We start from the raw sequence: 20,514 nt of genomic DNA on the forward strand, positions 1-20,514 counted from the left end.
GCACGGGTGCCCAGAGGGGTGCCCAGTGGGCACTGCCAGCCCTTCCGCGGAGGTAGGGCGCGACCGCGTCGCACCCGCGCGTTTGGGGACTGCGGGCTCCGGCAAGTCGAACTTCCCCGGGTGCCCCACGGAGGGTGGGAGCGCGGTGGCGCCGCCCCCTCGCGGACGCGCGTCGAGCGCCCTCTGTCACCCACGCCACCCCGCCGGGGGGCCGAGGGCAGAGCCGGCCCGCCCAGGTGCGCCGGGGGTTGGCCCGCAGTCCGGAAGGTGCGCCGCTTCGTCCCGGGCCTGTGCCCTCGGCCTCCCCCCGCGTGAAAGCGAAAGTGCGGGGCCCGCGAAGGGCGAGCTTTGGGGGCGGGGCCGGCGCGGACCCGGGACCGGCGCCGGGCACTCGCCGGGCCATGGACGGGCTCGGTCGCCGCCTCCGAGCCAGCCTGAGACTGAAGCGCGGCCGCGGGGGTTAGTGCCGGGCCGGGGCGCGGGGGCGGCACGGACGTCGGAGGCCCGGCCACTAGGCTGGCAGGGCTCTGGGGGCGGGGGGAGCTCGGCGCGGGGAGGGCGGCTCCGCCGGCAGTCCGAGGGCCACTAGGAGCGCAGGCTTGGCGCCAGGTGAGCGGGAGGAGGGACGCAGGTGCAGGGGACGCGGCCAGGTGGCCGCGGGGTCGGAGGTCTGAAGAGCGGCCGGGCCCTTGGGGGCGAGGGGGAGGTGGCGGGTCAAAGGAAGCCTTTGTGGGGCCCCGGGGCCACGTGTCCTTCCAGCCAGGAAGCTTGTGGTGCAACCGCAGTGTGCTCGAGGCGCCCTCCGGGAGCCCCCGCCTCAGTCCTGCCCCGCCCCGCCGCTGAGCTAGACAGGAACTCGGCTACCCGACGTGACCACCCCCACCTGCGGGTGGCGGCGGGGCCGGGGAGAGCGTGGCCCCCAGCAGACCGGGGACAGACGTGCTTTGCTGCTGCCTTAGAGTGTGTTAACCAGAAAGGGCACACCTCCCATGGCTCCTGACACCCGCCACCACCCCCTTTTGGCTCCCCCCCAGGTGAGGGGAAAATAATTACAGGGTTGTGGGGTTTCAGTTAGAAGTCACTCTTCGATCCCTTTCTTCTTAGCAGGGGCACTGGGCTTTGCCAGACGCCATTAGTTGTTCATTCATGTTTTTCATTCATTCAACAAACATACATTTCGATTTGCTAGTAGCCAGTCTTGTGGCTGGGCAGCAGTAACCCTTAGATACTTGCCCAGAGGTCCCACCGACTGAGGAGAAAGTAGCCAACTAGAGAGTAAATTGGGGCCATTCCAAGCTGTCTAACATTGGCAGTCAAAAAGTTGAGTGAGACCCCTTCCTACTCCAGGCCTGGGAAACGGGGAAATCTGGGAATGAGATCAGTGCCCCTTCTACCATCACTCCTGCAACCCCCCCACCGCCCCACCCCCACAGACCTTGCTGTTCACCCTAAACACAGGCTTCCAGTATCTGGTCCTTTCAAGGCAAAGAGGTCAGAGACCAGAGTGGGGACAGGGTCCAGACTACAATGATTAGAACAGAGTTCATCCACTCTGGCAGCCCTACTGTCCTCTTTTCTCTGGAGACTTACTGGCCTGGTCTTTACTGGGCTCCCTTAACTCTCAGAAATCCATGTGAATGGAAGAGTTCTGCTTTTTGCAGCCAAGAAGAGATATTCCAGTTGTTTCCACTCACTCCAGCCCCCAAACTGGGCTGATGATTGCAGCTGAAGCAGCTACCTGGGCATGGGAGTAGCTGTGAGACGAGCAGCCTGTATTACCTGTTCTGAGGTCAGCCACCTGTCAGGCCAGGAGAGTGTGCCCTTTTCATCTTCCATACCATCCTCCACCTTTCTAAGGAGTTCCCCGTCTTCTTTTGCCCTTTTGTCCTCAGGGCAATTGTGTGATAAGAGGTTGTGTGTGTGTGTGTGTGTGTGTGTACATGCATGTGTAAGTCATCCTGGGGGGAAGACGTGGCAGTGGGGGTGATCCTGAGTTGGGAGCTGCTGAGCTAGAAAAGGAAGAGCCAGCTTTCCAAATCAAAGTTCCAGAAAGTTCCCTCACCTATATTCTAGCTGGTTCTGTAACTTTACTCGGGTGCCTGTGGGAGGAGTTTCCTGGTGCAGGAACAAGTGTAACCAGACTCCTGACTTCCCTGGAAAGGGTGGCTCCCTCCTCAACTGAAAAAGTCAGGATAGTAATTTCATTCCAGGGCCCTGGGGATTAAATGAGATGGCCTATATTAATAGGGTAGAGTGTTTTCTTTTCTGCTTTTCTCTTGTGTTGATAAACCTCTTTGAAAGGAAGAAGAAAGCAATCCTTTTCTGGATTTCTTGGGTTGCAGCCCAAAAGTCTAATAACTTCTTTTGTTTGATTTTGTGAGTTTTGCTGTTCTCCAGGCTCTCCTGATAATGCAGGAGGAAATGGGCTGAAAATGCAACCCAAAGGGTTTAGGGAAAGGAATAATTTCCTGAGGTTCTGGAACGATCAGTGAAAAGATTTGGGTTCTCAAAGACTTTTGCAAACAGGAGGCGCCCCACATTGGTGGGATGTTTGGTGTGTACTACAGCCAGAAGGTGGGAGCATAGACACGGAACTCTCATAATTCCTACTCCAAACAGACTCTGTTAATAGTCCCTAAATAGCCCCTGAATTATTCTGTGCCTCAGTTTCCCCATCTGTATCAGGACAATACTTGTTCCTCAGACAGGTCGTGAGGATTGTGAACAAGTCTGCACGTTTTGAGTAAGACGTAGTGACAATTCTGAGTGTTCTGGGTCATTGTCCTCACCATTACAGCTTTTGTGACATCCTTATTTACTGTGATTAGGGTTCTCCCCAGGAGTCATGTCTGGATCCCCGAGTATTGGCTCTTACTAGTCCCACAAAAGCCTGGTCTGGAGCTCTTAAGAACAAGGCAGCCATCTCCCCATATTCCAGCAACCCACTTTCTGCCAGAAGTCTGCTAATTCTTTGCTGAAGCACAGACATGGCCACCAAACCCTTTTGCCTCCTGGCTCTTAGCCCACAAATTTACTCATTCGGAAGTTTATGTGAGACTCCTAGGTGACTTAGTGCTATTTTTCTCTTTTCCCCAGCCTCCAGACACAGCGTCGAGATACCACTAGAGCTCAAGGGGCCAGCTGCTCTGCTCTTAGCTTGGGCAGAACTATTGACCTGACCCCACAGGGAAAAAAGACTGAGCAGGACTGGGGGTGGGGCCAGGATCACCTCGTAGCTTTCCACTGTCACGGAGTGAGCCTCAGGCTGCTGATGACAACCAGTCCCCTACTGTGGGCCACGGGGGGAATGTCCTGACTCAGTGCTTCCTATCTGGGAGGAGGGATTCTTTGCTGGAGCCCTGGAGTGGGTCCCGTGAGAGAAGTCAGTCTTAGGATATATTGCAGGGGGACGCCTGGGGGACTCAGAGGGTTAAGCATCTGCCTTCAGCTCAGGGCATGATCCCAGGATCCTGAGATGGAGTCCTTCAGTGGGGAGCCTGCTTCTCCTTCTCCCTCTGCCATTCCCCCTGATTGTGCTCTCTGTCAAATAAATAAAATCTTAAAAAAAAAAGAAAAAGAAAAAGATATATCATAGGTGGTAAGAGATGCACCATGGTAGATCATTCTGACATACCAGGAACTCACCGGCTCAGAGATGGATTTGCTCTCTTTTTTACGTCCGGGAGAGGAGGGTTTTAAGGTTTGGATCGATTTCCACAACTTGCTAGAAAAAATTTTCCATGTAGGGAATTAATGAGCCGAGTCTATTTATCTTAATCAGGGGAGGCAGTGGCATGCTGGCTGTGGGGAAGGTTTGGTACCGTGCGCTTGCTTGCAGTCCTGAAGTTCTGGAAGCTTCCATGTGCAGCAGGGGGGCCTCGCTGGGTTTTTTGGCCATAGTGAATCAAGTTGAGATGTGAAAGGTCAGGAATCAAAGTTACGGGAATACAAAAATCCCTGTCCTGGGGCTGGTGAGGTTCCAGTGCCCAGTCTGCCGCTGCTGCGCATTCCTCGCTGTCCCGAGGTTGTCCATAAACCCAGGGCACAGTCCACAGCACAGGATTCAAAGCCCTTAGCCCAGAAACAGCTGGGCCTTAGAGGTGTTTGCTCATGACCTTTTTTCTTGCCACACCCCGGGGCTCTTGGGAGGAGCTGAGGTCAGAGCGGCAGTGCCAGGATGCTGCCTCTGTCAACGCGGGCGTTCAGCTGCCTTCCTGGGTCCCGTCACATCCTTCTTGCTCAATCATTGGGTGCTCAGCATGGAAGCTGCTCTCCCCTCTCTGAAAGGTAGCGCCTGGCGTGGCTTCATGGAGTTGTGGCTGGAGACGGAAGCGGCAGCCACTCCTTAGACTTTCTGTAGCCAGGCTGTGTCCGAGGAAGGGGAGACGCTCCACGCCCCCCACAGGCTGGAGGAGATGGAAGGACAAGTGGTAGGCGGGAAGCTCAGGCTCTTCCACAGCTGGCTGCCTCGACTCCGAGCAGGTCTGGACTGGACTGCCCACTTCCTGTTTTCTAGGGTGACCCTCTCCCATGGGGCTGTTTCCTCCTTGAAATGCTTCTTCCTTCTCTTCCACATAGAGTCGCTATAGCCTGACTTCCACTTGGTCCCCCGTGTGCGTAGGCCAGGATGCTTCCCGTATTAGATTGCAGAGCCGGTCATGCCAGCCATGGGGGCCAGTGTGGCCACAGACACATGACCCTGGGACCTGCTCTGATTCAGGTCCATCTCTACCCAGTCTTTCCTCCTTCGGGTCTTGCCCTGGGCGCCTTTGAATGGGCCCAGTCTCTGCCTCCAGAGTGGCTCCCCAGTACATTTCCTTGGCTTCCAAATCAGCGGTTTCTGTTCTCCTCTTGGCTCCCTGTGCTTTCAGAAATCTCCCAGCGCAGGCATGAAAACCATCCGGGTGGCTCTCCCCGTGCTCCGGGCGCTAAGTCACTGGGCAGGCTCCCAGGATCTCGGCGTCGGCGTGGTGGCCTTGAGGGGCAATGCTGTCTGGAGCCACACAGACCCCTTGGGGCACAGGCCACTGAAATACCAAGTGGGCCTTGGTGTCTTGGTTTCAGGATCTCTTCAGGATAATCCAAGGGACCCTGTAAAGGAGACAGAAAGGCCCCAGGAGCACTGTCTGCCCGCCTTCGCTGGAGGGCAACACTTCTTTGAATACCTCCTCGTGGTTTCCCTCAAAAAAAAGAGTTCGGGGCCTGACTATGAGCCCACCATCACCTACCAGTTTCCCAAGGTAAGGATGGAAGGGGGGAGGCAGTGTGAGACAGGATCTGGGTGTTTGAGAGGCAGTGCGGGGAGGGATGCCCTCTTCCCTACTCCACCCTGCCAGGGCTTGAGTCTGGAGCCGCCCTGTGCTCGGTGCTCCCGTTTTCTTCAGGCCCAGCCATGTTTCCTGTTATCACCCACAGAATCTAGGTCTGGCTTCTTTGTGAGGAACTGACCTGGGCTCCCTGGCAGAGAAACGAGTCTGGTTCTTCTGCCCCTTTTGGGGGGCCTCCTCATTCTTCCAAATTCTGTCCTCAGCCACCCTTCTCTGTAGAGAGGCCTGCCTTCTGCCAGACCTCCTGGCCTGTGTCCCCTCTCTGGGGTGGGTGGGAAGGAGAGGGTGGGGCCAGCTCTCCGCTGGTGGGCAGGCTCAGTCTGCGGCTGCAGCCCAAATGCCAGGCTCCTTCTAGTCTGCTCTGGGGGTAGGGTCAAGGGTGGGGATAGGGCGTCCTTCTTGTGTACCCCGACGGTTCGACAGCTGAACGGGTCACTACTCTGCTCTGCTGTGGTAGCTCTCCCACGTGGCCCTCCTAGGAGGCCAGGCAGCCTCTGGGCCTTTCTGTGTTCAGTGAAGCCCTGGCTCCCTTCCTGCCTATGTAGGTCCTTAGGGTTCTGATGTCTAACTTGGGCTCATGTAGATTTGGCCTAGGAGGGGCTGTTTCAGCCTTGGGATTCATCCAGCGCCAGAATGAAGTTTCTGTGGGGAGGGATGGTTAGAGGCACACTCTGAGCCACCATGCCAGCAGGAAGGCTTATCCTCAAACTGCCCTAGAGCCACAAAAGAAGCCTGCCAACCGTGAGGCCCTCTCTGCCCTCCGGCCATGACCTCCACAATTGCCTGGTCTCTTGCTCTTCCTTCTAGAGGGAGAACCTGCTTCGGGGACAACAGGAAGAGGAGGAGCGGCTACTCGGGGCCATCCCCTTGTTCTGCTTCCCAGATGGCAATGAGTGGGCCTCACTCACGGAGTATCCCAGGTAACTGCTCAGGCTTAGGACTGAGGAATCTGGGACAGGGGGAGAAGAGACAGGTGCGAGCTCCCTGGGCCCTGTGGCTCCCTCCCTCACTGTATACACCAGTTTCTAACCAACTTCCCTCCTGAAGGGGAGGGACTGGAGTCGACTCACTTATAAACATTTTGCCTGGAGTCCCCCAGGGCCAACGACCTGGGCCAACCACGTTGACCCGCCAGTCACCTGTGTCCAGAGAAGGGCAAGAATGTCTCACCTGTCCTGGGAATGACGGTTGCCATGGTTGACTGCTTCTGGCCAAAGCTGGACTTTATGGAAGGCCTTTGGCTTCTGAGAAGGTGGTGTGGCAAAGTCCCCCTCCCCATCAGCCTGGGATTTGGCTGCCTGAGTTTGGATTTTGCCTCAAAATATTTGAGTCGAATGACTTTGGATAAGAACGATCTTCTCAGCCTCAATGCCTTTGTCCTTAAAGTGGGGATAACAATTGAATCCACCTCGATGGGTTGTTTTGGGAATGAAATGAGGGGGCATGTTTAGAGCCAGCTACCGATAAGCACTTAATAAATTACTGATGTGATTATTACTCTCATGATTCATCAGCAGCTTCCGTTGCCCTCCTGACCCCCCTCAGCAGCTGTCTGAGGCCAACCGCCTTCCTCTCTTAGGATCTGGTTAGTAAATGCAAACCACGTGTCTTCTCTTCCTCAGGGAGACCTTCTCCTTCGTCCTGACCAACGTGGATGGGAGCAGGAAGATCGGCTACTGCAGGCGCCTCTTGGTCTGTGCCACTCAGAACTGCCGCCTCCTCTCTGCAGCCCACTGCACTCCACAGCTGGGCGTGCTCGAGCTTCAGCTGCAAAAGCCATGGCTCCCTGGCAGTGGTGGTTGCCTGGAGAGCCCGGTCCATCCCCTGCTGCCATGTTAGCGCCCTTTGTACCCCTGCAGTACAGGGACGCAAGCCCCTCCTTGCCAACCCAGGGGACCTTTGCTGGCCCGGCTGTGGTCTCTGCTGTCCCCAGGCTTCCAACAGCTCATCTTGTGAGAGGTTCCCACCAGATCCTCCCTCTAGCCTCCGTACCCAGGCCTAGCTGCCTTGGCCCCTTGAGCCTCCTGGAGCAGGGACTGGAATTCAATGATTCTTGGGTCTCCAGAGGCTTCTCCAAGTCACTTGTACAGTGCTGTTGCCTCTAGCCTGTCCCTCATCTCCACAGCACGCTTGCTCCCTCTCTCTGCAGACCCCAGATGGTGCTGGCACTGATGGCGGCAGTGTTTGGCCCCTTCCAAGCCATCTGCTTTTGACTTTGGGGGCTGCTCTGGCCTCCCTGCTGCCCACGCCTTGTACAGAACCTCTGCCCGGCCACGCTTTTCTCCCTCTGACCCCTCTTACCCCTCTGAGTCCCGCAGTCCCCACCTCTGGCCTTGCGCTCCATCATCCCCAGTAAGGAGAAGCCCTGGGGAAGGCAGTGGCCCTGAGGGAGCCTCTCTGTCCCTCTCCAGCCCACCGGCCGTGGCCCTCGCCTCCCAAAGGTGTACTGCATCATCAGCTGCATTGGCTGCTTCGGCCTGTTCTCCAAGGTACAGGTGCAGCGGGATTCCCCGGGGCCTGCTGGGCCTGTTCAGCTCCCGGGTCTGCCTGGCTGCCTGACCTGTCTGTGCTCCCTGGGCCCCAAGCAGAGCTCTGCTCTCAGCACTGGTGGACAAACCAAGGCAAAGAGGAGCTTGGGCTCGACTTGATTTTGGAGAAAAGTGGGCACTGAACCCAGGGGACTGTCTCCCCTGCCCTGCAGAGAGCCCAGGCCCTGCCTCGGGTCAGGGAAGAAAGCAGCTGGAGTGGGACAGCAGGGAGAGCCCCAGGTTAGGAGGCAGGAGTTTCCTGTTCCTCATCCGGCAAAGGCGTGTGACATCCCTCACTTCCCTGACTCGTGGTCTGACGTGAGACTCGAATGAAGTGATAGGAGAAATGCGGAACACTGAGCAAATATGAAGACAATCACTATACAGAGTCATAACATGCTTTTCTGAGACTCCCTCTGACTCCTCCAAGGGCAGAGGTCTCTAGGGCTTCTCCTGCCGGAGTAACTGGAGTGCCAAGACACCTGAGTAGGTCCTTAGAAGGGACAGGGCGTGTCTTGGTGGCCACAAAAGAGCTTCAGTGTGCTTTATCTCCAGCAGGCCCTTGGGAGGATGAGGGTGGGACACTGTTGGCCTTTGCTTGCTGGAGTGTTCCTCCGCACAGGATTCTGAGGGATGGAGTCTGCCCAGGTTTCCAGGCTCCCACTGCATCCAGCTTGACTGGACATGGTGCCATCGTGGATGATGGCTTACCCTGGGAGGACTCCTGGGGGGAAGGCAGTTTACATGGGGCGCTAGGAGGAATGGGGACCGGTGAAGAGGATAAGAGGAAGAAGGTGGCAGGTCTCTTGCAGCAGATCAACAGCAGCCTGGGTTCTGCCAGGGAGGAGAGGGGAGCAGTTGGCGGAGGGGCCTGGAAGGTCCTCAAGGATTGGCTGGACCAAGGCAGGGGTGGGGTTGGTGGGGTAGTGGAGTGGGGGAGGCCTCTGCCACCTCCCAGGGGCTGCCTTTGAGCCTTGCCTCCTGAGGTCCCGTACCTTGCAGATCCTGGATGAGGTGGAGAAGAGGGACCAGATCTCTGTTGCGGTGATTTACCCCTTCATGCAGGGCCTCCGAGAGGCGGCCTTCCCTGCTCCTGGGAAGACCGTCACTCTCAAGAGCTTCATCCCCGACTCGGGCACGGAGGTGGGTTACTGAGGGTGTGAGCCCCTCCCTGGCTGGAGAGGGCAGCCTCTGGGAGGTGCTGCTCTTTTAGTCCTGCCGTCCACCCGGTTAGCACAGACAGACTGGGGACAGCCAGGCGGGGACAGGGGCCCGACGGGACTTGTTGACAGAGCTGAAAATCAAACCCATGGTTTCGGATCCTCCCAAGCACCTCCTTACTGTTCAAGTCACCAAGATTTGTATTTATAGCGACACATGTAAGCTGAGTTTCCTGGTGCTAGAATGGATGCTGCCCGCAGCCCCTAAATTGCCACTTGTTCCCATTCCCCTCTATCTTCCTGTGTCTGTCCAGTGTCTCTATCTGATGGCCTCCATCTGTCTTCTTGTCATCCATCCCCATCCCTGTGTCCCCACCCATGCCTCATGGCGATGCTACCGTTGCAGGCACTAAGCCCACTGAGGTCGCAAGTAGGACATTGTTGTAAGCATCCCAGGCCTGACCCTGGGGACTGTGGAAGATCGGTGTGTCCCTCTGAACTTTGGCTCCCCCACATAAAAATAAGGGGCGAGGCTTTTCCCTTTCTCCAAAAATAAGCATAGAATGCTTGCCATGCTCCAAGCTGTACTATTTTCTGGATGGAAAGTGGTGAGTACAATGGATGCGATTCCTGACCTCCTGGAGCTGAAAGTCTAGTGGGGGAGACAGATGTTAAATGTTAAACACACAAATGAAGTACAGAATTTATAAAGGTGTGACAGTGATGAAAGGGAAGAAACGGGATGCTGCCTGGGTACATGATGGGAAACACACATCGAATTGGGGGGGGGCCTCTGAGACAGAGGGAGGGGGAGACAAGAAGAGTGACCCAGGGGGGCCTAAGCTGGGAAGGCCCTCAAGCAGAAATTGTGTGCAATGGAGGGGGGTTCCCAGCCTGTGGGCCAGGCTGGGGATGGGTCAGCATAGCCCCGAGCTTGAGGGAAAGGAGGGGAGGGGCAGGATCCGATGTAGGCAGGTGGGGAGAAAGGAGCAGAGGCTGGTGGAGACCCAGAACTCAGGACCTTGCAACTGTTCAGCGTGGTGATGCCTCCTCTCTCCAATTCCCCTGCAGTTCATCTCTCTGACTCGGCCCCTGGACTCCCACCTAGAACACGTGGATTTTAGTTCTCTGCTAAAGTGTCTCAGTGTTGAGCAGATCCTTCAGATCTTTGCATCTGCGGTGTTGGAGAGAAGAATCATCTTTCTGGCAGAAGGTCTCAGGTGGGTCCAGCTGCCGAGCAGCTCTCCTGGGCTGCCTGGCATCCCTGGGTTCAGGGGACAGGCCGGAGGGCTCTCTGAGGGAATCAGTCTGTAGGACCTGTGGGCTCACCCTCCTGCCTCCAGGTCTGATTTTGTACTAAGCCTTGTAGAGAAACACCTGTTGCAATTCCCCTGCTTCTGCCTCCAAACTTGATTGCTTCCTGTGCCTGAAAAAAGTTCCAGATTTATCTCTGAGCAGGGCCTAAAGTATTCCTGGGACAGCTGAGGCAGAGACCAGTCAGAGCAGGTGCAGATGTGATGGCTTGGGGGGCGGGGGGCGCGCGGGCATAGGACAGGGTGAGAAGGCTTATATTGGTATGGAGGTCAAGCCCGTTATACTTAAGGGCAAACACATCTCATCCATCCATTATTCACTCATTCAACAAACATTTATTGTGTGTCAACTGTCTGACAGATGCCAAACATCAGGGAGATGCAGACAAACTAGACCTGGTCTTTGACCTTAGGGTATGTAGTATTCTATAGTGGTTGAAAACAGAGGTGTTGAAATCAGCAGAACAGGGTTCCAATCCAATATATTCTTCTACCTTAGCTATGTGCTTCCCCTTAGGTCAGTTTCTTCACTTCTTGAAGTCATGATCACATCTGTAAAATCAAGATCACGATTGTACCTTCCTCATAAGGCTGTGTCGAGGGTTAAATGAAATAGGGCACACATCAGGTACCTACCACTCTAGCAGGCACACACATACTGATAAGAGCTAGCTGGGATTTTTTTGGGAGGTGGGGTTCTTTATTTTTACTTGTTTCATGTATTTTTATTTTTTAATTACTTTCTATTAAGTATAGTTGACATCCAGTGTTATATTAATTTCAGGTGTATAGCATATTGATTCAACAATTCTATACATTGGGGCACCTGGGTGGCTCAGTGGGTTGGGCCTCTGCCTTCGGCTCAGGTCATGATCTCAGGGTCCTGGGATCCAGCCCTGCATTGGGTTCTCTGCTTAGTGGGGAGCCTGCTTCCCTTCTGCCCCCACCTGCCTCTCAGCCTACTTGTGATCCCTCTATCAAATAAATAAATAAAATCTTGTAAAAAAAGCAATTCTAGACATTATGCAATGCTTACCAAGATAAGTGTAGTCAGCACCTGTCACCATACAATATTATTATAATATTATTGACTCTATTTCCCATGCTATACTTTTCATCTCCATGACTTCTTTGTTTCATAACTAGAAGTCTGTATCTCTTAATGTCCATCACGTATTTTGCCTGTCCTTCTTTACACCTCCTTTCTGGCAACCACCAGTTTGTTCCCTGTATGTATGAGTCGGTTTCTCCTTTTGTTTGTCTTGTTTTGTTTTTTAAATTCCACATAGAAGTGAAATCACATGGCATTTGTCTTTCTCTGTCTGACTTATTTCACTTGGCGTGATATCCTGGAGGTCCATCCATGTCGGTATGAATGGCAAGATCTCATTATTTCACATAATGTATAATAGTCACTGTACGTACCTCTTCTTTATCCATTCATCAGTCAGTCGCACTTAGGTTGTTATCGTATTTTGGCTATTGTGAATAGTGCTGTCATGAACATAGGTGTACATATAGCTTTTCCAAGTAGTTTTTTTGTTTTCTTCAGGTAAACACCCAGCAGAATTACTGGGTTGTATGGTATTTCAATTTGTAATTTTTTTGAGGAACCTCCATACTGTTTTCCACAGTGGCTGCACCAGTTTGCATTCCCACCAACAGTGCATGAGGGTTCCTTTCCTCCACATCCTCGCCAACACTTGTTATGTCTTGTCTTTTTGAGACTAGCCATTCTGACTGGAGTGAAGTGATATCTCATTGTGGTTTTAATTTGCATTTCCCTGACAATCTGTGGTGTGGGTCATCTTTTCGTGTTAGGCCATCTGCATGTCTTCTTTAGAAAAATGCCTACTTAGGTCCTCTGCCCATTTTTTTTCTGGAACTTAGGATTACTACACGAACACTTTTTATTTTTATTTTATTTTATTTTATTTTTATTTTATTTTTCAGTGTTCCAAGATTCGTTGTTTATGCACCACACCCAGTGCTCCATGCAATACGTGACCTTAATACCCACCACCAGCCTCACCCAACCCCCAGCCCGCCTCCCCCACCAAACCCTCAGTTTGTTTCTCAGAGTCCACAGCCTCTCCTGGTTCGTCTCCCCCTCCGATTTCCCGCAATTCACTTTTCCTTTCCTTCTCCTAATGTCCTCCATATTATTCCGTATGCTCCACAAGTAAGTGAAATCATATGATAATTGACTCTCTCTGCTTGACTTATTTCACTCAGCATAATCTCTTCCAGTCCCGTCCATGTTGATACAAAAGTTGGGTATTCATCCTTTCTGATGGAGGCGTAATATTCCATTGTGTATATGGACCATATCTTCTTTATCCATTCGTCTGTTGAAGGGCATCTTGGTTCTTTCCACAGTTTGGCAACTGTGGCCATTGCTGCTATGAACATTGGGGTGCATAAGGCCCTTCTTTTCACTACATCTGTATCTTTGGGGTAAATACCCAGTAGTGCAAATGCAGGGTCATAGGGTAGCTCTATTTTTAATTTCTTAAGGAATCTCCACACTGTACTCTGCCCATTACTTAATCACCTGATGGTGATGATTCTTGGTGCTGAGTGGTAGGAGTTCATATATTGTGGATATGAACCCTTTATCAGATTAGATCATCTGCACATGTTCTCCCATTCAGTAGGCTGCCTTTTCATTTTATTGACGGTTTCCTTTGCTGTGCAAAAGCTAGCTGATACCCTTAATATTAAGTTCTCTGTTGACTATATCTCTGGGCATAGTCAAAGAAGGATACTGTCATGTCTTGGTCTCTGCCTCTTAGGGGCTTCAAGTGTGAGAAACCTTGGGAGACATGTGACAGAATGGTGGAGAAAATTGCATGAAAAGAGTGGGAGGCTGACCTTCTGTGGCTGTGTGGGAAGGAGAAAGCCAATGAGATTGGGCTGACATCCCTGGTTCTATCTTTTAGGGAAGAAGAAGAAAAGGATGTTAGGTACTCAAAAGTTAGGCCAGAGGGTCAGGTGGATATCATGGGTTTTAGAGGAAAGGAAGTCTGGGCAGGGAGTAAGGGCTGTGGGTTGAACCTTTTGCAAAATCAGTGATAAGCAAAAAGGCACTAGTTGTGAGCCAAATCCTTAAGGGAAGTGGTGTAATCTTTTGCTCTGGAAACAGTGCTTCCACTTTCAACCCTGTAGAAAAATGAGAAGGTTCTGTTGTGGCTAGAGCTGGGGTTCCTGCCTTTCCCCTGAGATGAGTGTTCAAGAAGTGAAGGTGATTCCAGGTCCTAGCTGATCTGGATCCAGGCAGAAGCTGGATTTGCCTCTCAGGTGCTCACTTTCTCCAGGGAGATCCCGAGACTCCCCAGTTCCTTCCCATACTGCGTTTGTCAGGGCCCCGAAGCCCAGGCAGGGAGGGGACTTCCAGGCAGCCTCAGCCTTGGCTGGACCCTCAGAAGCCCAATCTTTCTAACTCAGGAAGTATGAGCTCCATACCAAGAACTGAAACAGGGTTTCGGCATCCGTATTTTTATTGGCCTTGGTTTGAGGCTTGTTTGGAGGAACTAAGAGTCATGAAGAGGCTGTGGAGAGGACAGAGAGCGAGGCTGGGTGTGTGTGCTGGAGGGCGGGGTGAGGAGTCCGCCTGAGCCACCACTGAGGCCGTAATCGCACAGGGAATGCTTTACTGGAAGGGTGGAGGGCTCACCTCTCTGGGACTTTCCGACTGGCAGTCGCGGGGCAAAGGTTCCTGGAATCTAGGAATTTCCCAGACTAGCTCAGGCATCGACCTGTTCACTTGAAATAACCTCGAGGGGCCAGAGGGAGCTGTGAGACCTAAAGGCTGGGGGTGAGGGTGGAGAGCCGCGAGGAGGAAATGGGGCTTGGCCTCTCTGCTCTGCTCCACTGTTTACATGTTTGTCTCCTTAACTACGCTGTGAGATTGTCAAGCCGGGTCAGTGCCTTGGACTTCCTGGTATCCACATCCTTAGCGCCAGGCGAGCCTATAGATGGGCTCACCCAGTGATCTGCCCGAGTGAAGGCATTTCCTCTTTCCTCCTCTTTGGGGCCACTAGTTTTGTGCGGGGGTGAGAGAGAAGACTAATGGGGAAAAGAAAGTTCAGAGAGAGAGAAGCCCTGTCTTTGATGAGAGGAGCCTCAGCCTCTCCTGGTTTCCGTCCCTCCCCTCCCAGCTACACAGCAACCTGCACAGCTCCCAGACTCGCTTCTACGGTCCGGTCCGTGGGGAAGGGGCCGTGGGCGCTGCGCAGGGGTGGAGGTGCGGGGAGGCCTCTGTGACTCGTGTTCTCTGTGCCCTGTCCCTAGCACCCTGTCTCAGTGCATCCATGCTGCTGCCGCGCTACTCTACCCCTTCAGCTGGGCACACACCTACATCCCCGTTGTCCCTGAGAGACTCCTGGACACTGTGTGCTGCCCCACCCCCTTCATGGTCGGAGTCCAAATGCGCTTCCAGCAGCAGGTCATGGAGAGCCCCATGGAAGAGGTACGGTGTGGGAAGGAGGGGGTGTAACTCGGAGCCAGGACCGCTGGAGTCGGACCTGGGCTCTCTGCGGCTAAGGGCGGTGTCACTCAGAGTAAGTTGCTTCACCTCTTTAAGCCTGAGCTGCTTATCTGAGAAATGGGGACAGTGGTTTTCAAGAGCTAGCTAGGGATTGGAGGGGAAATAACCTATGGAAAGCTCATAGCTTGGAGCCTAACATAATTGATGCTCAGTAAGTGGCTGCTTCCTCCTGCTGAACGATTTCCTTTTGGGTGTAAGGGGCAGCTCATGCAGGGGTCATCCAGCTGTTCTAGGTCAGTTAGTGCCAAAGGGCAGGCTCTGGGCTGTCCCGTCTCTCATCTGAATGGACAGACACAGCTGGTCTATACAACACACAGCCCATTAGAATTCATTCGCATTCCTTGCAAGTGAGCTAATGTAGCCCTCCTATAAACTATGAGTCTTGAAAAATGCAGATTTGTGTAGCAAGAGTTATCTTTTTTTAATTTTAATTTTAATTTATTTTAGAAGGGGTGTGTGTGCACGCAAGTGTTGGTGGGGCAGGGGATGCACAGAGGGAGAGGGAGAAAATCTTAAGCGGAGTGTGTAGCCCCATGTGGGGCTTGATCTCATGAACCTGAGCATGATCTGAGCTGAAATCAAGTCAGATGCTTAACAGGCTGTGCCACCCAGGTAACCCAGGTTATCTTTCTGACTACCTCAGAGTTCACTCAGCCAATGAGAATATAGGTCCAGATCCCACTTGATTTTGTCATCTTATTTCTTTGCAATGCCCCAGACACACCAGAAGTGTCAGTTGTGAAAATGGGCATTGGTAGCATAAAGCTATCTCCAGTGTTGGAAAGACAACTCAAAACGTGCACTCTGGTTTGAGTTGTCAGTAGCCACTTTCCGAAGATCAACTTACTAGAGGATTCCTTAGGTCTGTCTGCATTGGCTAACCTGTGCGAAGGGCTGACTAAAGGAAGAGGTGGGATCTCGTCTTAAGCTACTGAAGAGGCAGGAACCAGCCCTGGTGGGAGGACCCCTTCCACTTCCATATGAAATAAGGGAGGTCCAGAGAACTCAGTTGACATATTCTAGGCCCCACAGGCTATGAAGGAACCTAGCATCCCAGGCAGAACCAAAGCCCTTATTACACAAAGTGTTGCTGGGAAGTAAAGAAGCAGGCTGTTTCCCTTCCTGCTTCCTTGGCCTTCCCAGCCCTCCTCAGAAGTGCTGAGTAGACGGGCCCTTTGAGGGAGTCTTTGCCATGTGACTAACTGGGTCAGAGTATCAGCCCCATGTTTGGCAATGACTTAAAATGTCCCAACTCTAGGAATTATGAAACTTGCTGACGATGCAGTTCTAGCTCCTCCCCCGACAGCCAGGCAGGAAGACACCCCAAGGCCAGCCAGACTGCAGCTCCTGCTATCCAAGAGCCTTGGCCCATTTTAGTCCTCAGCAGCCACTCTGTGAAATGGGCAGGGGATGAGGAATGGGGGAGGGCCAGGGCCCACTGTGGCTGTGGGGGGATTCTCTGCCCACCAAAGCTCTGGAAGGGATTGCTCGACAGACAGTAATACGGCAAATACTAGAAAGATTTGGGGGAACTTGCACATTCTTAGCTCCCTGAAATGAACAGGCTTCCCTGATTAAAGAAAGGCATCCGAGCCTGTGTATTCAAGTGGCCTCAGGCCTGAACTAGTTGAGCTTTTCTCCCCTGATGATGAATGATTACACTGCCTGCGCTCTGTTTTGGCACACTTTCCGGTTGCTCTTTTCCTTTATTTGGAAGAAGGGAGCATAGAAGGAGCGTTCACCGTACCGACAAGACCAGAGTCTAAAGGAAAAGACAGGCCCAGCAGGCATTTAAATGGCCAGCCCAGGCTTTGGGGGTTCCTGGTAAACTGTGGAGCACAGACCTTGCCTAAGGGAGGCAGCTACCCTCTGTTCCATCCGAACGCCGTCCTTTAGAAACGTCGTCGACCAACCAGCTTTAGAGCCACTGACTTTTTAGAAGCACCCAAAGCGAACTTGATGTGAAATTTTCCAATTTAAATATTGGAAACCAACTCCGATTATTTAATAGTACTCTGAGGCTCCGAGAAATAGATCAGCAGGTTGGAATCTAACCAGCAGGATGCCAATTTATAGTGTCCGGTCTAGACGGAGGGCCCCTCGGCAGTGATGAACTCAAAGGCCAGCCCTGTGTTTGCCTTTCGCACAGCCTGCAGACACATGGTCTCCTCACTGCCTTTCCTTCCCTGTTCCTGTTGCCCTTGGCACATTTCTTTCTCTTCCTATTTCCTGCGGGAAGGCCCAAAGATCCCAGGGAGTTTTTAAAGTTGGACTCCCAGGCAATTGTACATCAAGTTGTTGCAAGCATTAAAAAAAAACCCCAAAATCAAAAGGTGTCCGGTGCTGGCCGAAATCTGACCAGCAGGGAGCTGAAGGCATGGGGAGGACAGGGATGCGGTATCTAGAACAGCTCCATCTACGCTTGGAAACCGGTTCTACTATTTGTAGGACCTTGGGCGACTTCTTTGCCTCATCTGCAAAATGGGGATAGTGTTTCCCTCCACAGGACTGTGGGGAGGATTGAACGAGAGAAGATGTGCAAAGCCTATCGTGTGTGCCATGTGCTAACCGTGCCATATATAGAAGCCATTCCTAGGATCAGTGTTTCATTAAGGGAGTGACTGGCTGTGGTTTCCCCAGTTGTATTCCCTCCTACCGTAGCACTCCTCCTCCCTGTTCCTACACCCTCCTACCTTTTCCCAGGAAGGCAACCGGGGGTTTCCAAGGATGGTGAGAAAGGAGGGTATCAGGCAGGAAGGGAGAATTGCTGATCTTGTTGCCACCTGGGCTGACAGGTGCAGCCACAGGCAAAAATGCAGCTGCTAAGTGCTCCTGGGGTCTCTGATGGGGAGAGAGAAAGCCATTCGTTCTGTGTTTATTTCAGGTCCTGTTGGTGAATCTTTGTGAAGGAACCTTCTTAATGTCGGTAAGTATCTGGGCTCCGGCACCCTGCAGGCCCACCCCTAACTCCATCGCTCTAGTCCCTCCCGTGCTCCACCTACTCGCACAAACTTGAAATGCTTTTCCTGGGTGAGACCTCTCTTGAGGAGTGCTTGGCAAAGACGGCTCCACTACCAGGCAATTGGTTTTGGTGCTTCTAGATCAGGGATGTAAACCCTGTGCCATAGGGATGCAGGGGAGACTCGCTAATGTTTACAGTCTGATGGAAAGGCAAGCAGCAGCTTCTGTTGCTTCTCACCCATGTGGCCAACTTGGGGGTGGAGTTGGGGTGTAAGTTCCATGCCCCCCTCAGGCTTGTACAAACACTGCACCTCCTCCCAGTCTGCTTGACTTCTGAGCTCTTCTCTCCTAGGTTGGTGACGAAAAAGAGATCCTTCCACCTAAGCTTCAGGATGACATTTTGGACTCCCTTGGTCAGACGACCAATGAGCCATGGAGTAAGTCCTGGGTCCCCCTTATTCTGGGTTTCTCCACAGAACCTGAGGGCGGGATTCCCAACCATCCCAGCCAGAACAAAAATGGACTCACTCAGCAGTCCTGGACTGGTCCCAGGGGCCTAGATTCTAGGGCAAGTATGAGTGTGAGATTTTATCCTTCCCAAGCAATGGTGGAGAACCTGTACCCAGTCTCCCATTTTGACCCCAGCTGCCTCCCCGGGAACTTTCGGCCTGCCTTGGAAGCCACCCCGGAGGCAGGAGTGGGTGGTTCTTCTGAGACGGCCTCTGTGTGTCCCGCAGCTTCAGAACAGCTCAATGAGCATGTTTCGGGCCCGTTTGTGCAGTTCTTTGTCAAGACGGTGGGACACTATGCTTCCTACATCAAGCGGGAGGCAAACGGGCAAGGCCACTTCCAAGAACGGGCCTTCTATAAGGCTCTGAACTCCAAGGCCAACCGCCGATTTGTGAAGAAGTTTGTGAAGACACAGCTCTTCTCCCTTTTCATCCAGGAAGCGGAGAAGAGCCGGACTCCTCCTGCAGGTATACGGTGACGGGTCCCTCGCATTCAAAGCCCAAGGAGGGTCTAGGTCAGGTGTGGCCCTGGCTCTGGAGGCCTACAGGGTAAGAGTCTTGTCGGTAGGGTGGGACTGAAATAACCTAAAGCCTCAGAAAGTGCCTCTGGGATGCCATTTTGTGGAAGTTGCTCTTTGTTTTAATCTGGAGCCAACTGCTATTAATTATTCTATTTGGAAAAAAAAAAAAATCCTTTTTGTAGCCCCAGTTTTGGGCCAAACTGAATACCCAGCTCTCCAGGGGCCCATGAGGACATGGGGATCCTGACAGGAATGTAGGTGCAGCAGGGGAGCGCGGGGAGCAGAGAGGTTATTTCGGATTCTTACTCCTGAATTTATCATCGTCCACGTGGCCAGGCGACATGCCTTTAACACCTGTATCTGAACCTGCAGGGTACTTCCAACGGAAGATACTTGAATATGAGGAACAGAAGAAACACAAGAAATCAAGGGAAAAGACTGTGAAATAAGAGCTGTGGTCAACAGGAGGGACTGGACTCACAGGCCAGTTTTGGACTTTGGCGCCTGCCAGCACGGCGGGACTGGCGAAGCGCGCCGCCTCCAGAATCCACAGCCTTCTTCTGAGTCCTGGTAACCAGGTCTTGTTTTGAGCTGGCGTCTTGGGTTTGGGATCCCTGGAATCAGTTTCTCTGGACTCTGGAAGGCTCCAAGCTCTGTGCTCACAGGGCTGGGCTCCAAGGGGCACGTCCTGCATGGGAGACGCAGAGCAGCAGACGGTAGTAGCACAGGCGTTGGGGAGCCTCCGAAGTTGCTGTGACGGTCCTCCTCCAGGAACCACTATACTAAACCCTCAACACGGAGAGCAGTTGTGGCCCAAAGGCTCAGTCTCTCCACATAAAAAAGAAGTCTGTGGGCATGTGAAGCTAAGAATAAAGATGACAATCTCCTTGTTGTTTACGTGTTATCTTTGGCTTCCCCTCTGGGGGGTGTGGAGAACCAGGAGTATGAGGCTGCAGATGTGAGAGTCAACTGGACTGGGAGTGGGGGACCTAGGCATAGTGGCCCAGAACTCTGGGGCTGTGTGTGGAGTGGGCGAACTAGGGGGTCAGCAGCTGAGCTTCTAATAGGAAGGTGGGGGACACTGGTAGAAATAGCTACAGCACTGGGACGGGGCAACAGTTCTTTGTTCCAGTCAGGTGTGCCTTCCAGAACCTGGGAGGAAAGGCTGCTGGCCAGGGAAGCATCTGTGGTCTAGGGCAACTTAAGGGTAAGACATTTCAGCTTCCAGAAGCCAGGGAAGAGCTCTACGCTGCCTCCATAGATAGGTCTGCCCATCACTTCCGGTTTGGAGCCTTCAGTTGTAGACATCCAGCTTCCTACCTGGTTATTTTGAGAAGCCTGGTTCAACTCTTCAGCTGAAGGTAGAGGGATTGTTTCTCTGCCATTTTTCTCCTTCCAAAGAAGAGTATTATAATCTTAAGAGTCCAAGGGAGTTTAGTGGTCACCTCAACCATCTTCCCTCCATACTTTTTCCTTTTTAAGATTTTATTTGAGAGAGCGAGTGAGCATGGCAGGGAGTGGGACAAGCAGATTTGGCACTGAGCACAGAGCCTGATGTGGGGCTCAATCCCATGATTCTGAAGATCATGACATGAGCTGAAATCAAGAGTCAATGGCTTAACTGAATGAGCCACCCAGGTGCCCTT

At 52.9% G+C, this 20,514-nt stretch overlaps 1 protein-coding gene across 3 annotated transcripts; it reads left to right on the top strand.

Annotated features, from left to right (window-relative positions):
- Window positions 1-288: 288 nt before the first annotated feature.
- On the top strand, window positions 289-19,760 carry DENND2D (DENN domain containing 2D). Of its 3 annotated transcripts, none has more exons than XM_032881465.1 (12): window positions 289-459; window positions 5,065-5,240; window positions 6,135-6,247; window positions 6,950-7,019; window positions 7,739-7,816; window positions 8,858-8,998; window positions 10,087-10,235; window positions 14,622-14,799; window positions 17,762-17,803; window positions 18,191-18,275; window positions 18,576-18,815; window positions 19,241-19,760. In XM_032881465.1, exons 1-12 carry the CDS (start codon window positions 402-404, stop codon window positions 19,315-19,317), a joined length of 1,407 nt encoding a protein of 468 aa, XP_032737356.1. In that variant the 5' UTR covers window positions 289-401; the 3' UTR covers window positions 19,318-19,760. The 3 variants fall into 3 exon arrangements, with proteins under 3 accessions (XP_032737356.1, XP_032737357.1, XP_032737355.1); XM_032881464.1 differs by lacking the exon at window positions 289-459 and adding an exon at window positions 4,023-4,482; XM_032881466.1 differs by lacking the exons at window positions 289-459; window positions 19,241-19,760 and adding an exon at window positions 3,791-4,482 and having other exon boundaries at window positions 18,620-18,737.
- Window positions 19,761-20,514: the final 754 nt, after the last annotated feature.

This window comes from Lontra canadensis, unplaced genomic scaffold (genome assembly GCF_010015895.1).
Source record: "Lontra canadensis isolate GAN:19392208 unplaced genomic scaffold, GSC_riverotter_1.0 scaffold75, whole genome shotgun sequence".
Taxonomy (NCBI): domain Eukaryota; kingdom Metazoa; phylum Chordata; class Mammalia; order Carnivora; family Mustelidae; genus Lontra; species Lontra canadensis.

Excerpts from the sequence above, each read along its gene's own strand:
- DENND2D (XM_032881464.1), top strand. The coding sequence starts at position 4,416 with ATGGAAGGACAAGTGGTAGGCGGGAAGCTCAGGCTCTTCCACAGCTGG. Across the intron at positions 8,999-10,086 it reads TCCCCGACTCGGGCACGGAG|TTCATCTCTCTGACTCGGCC; the intron begins GTGGGTTACTGA and ends ATTCCCCTGCAG. Across the intron at positions 10,236-14,621 it reads TTTCTGGCAGAAGGTCTCAG|CACCCTGTCTCAGTGCATCC; the intron begins GTGGGTCCAGCT and ends CCCTGTCCCTAG.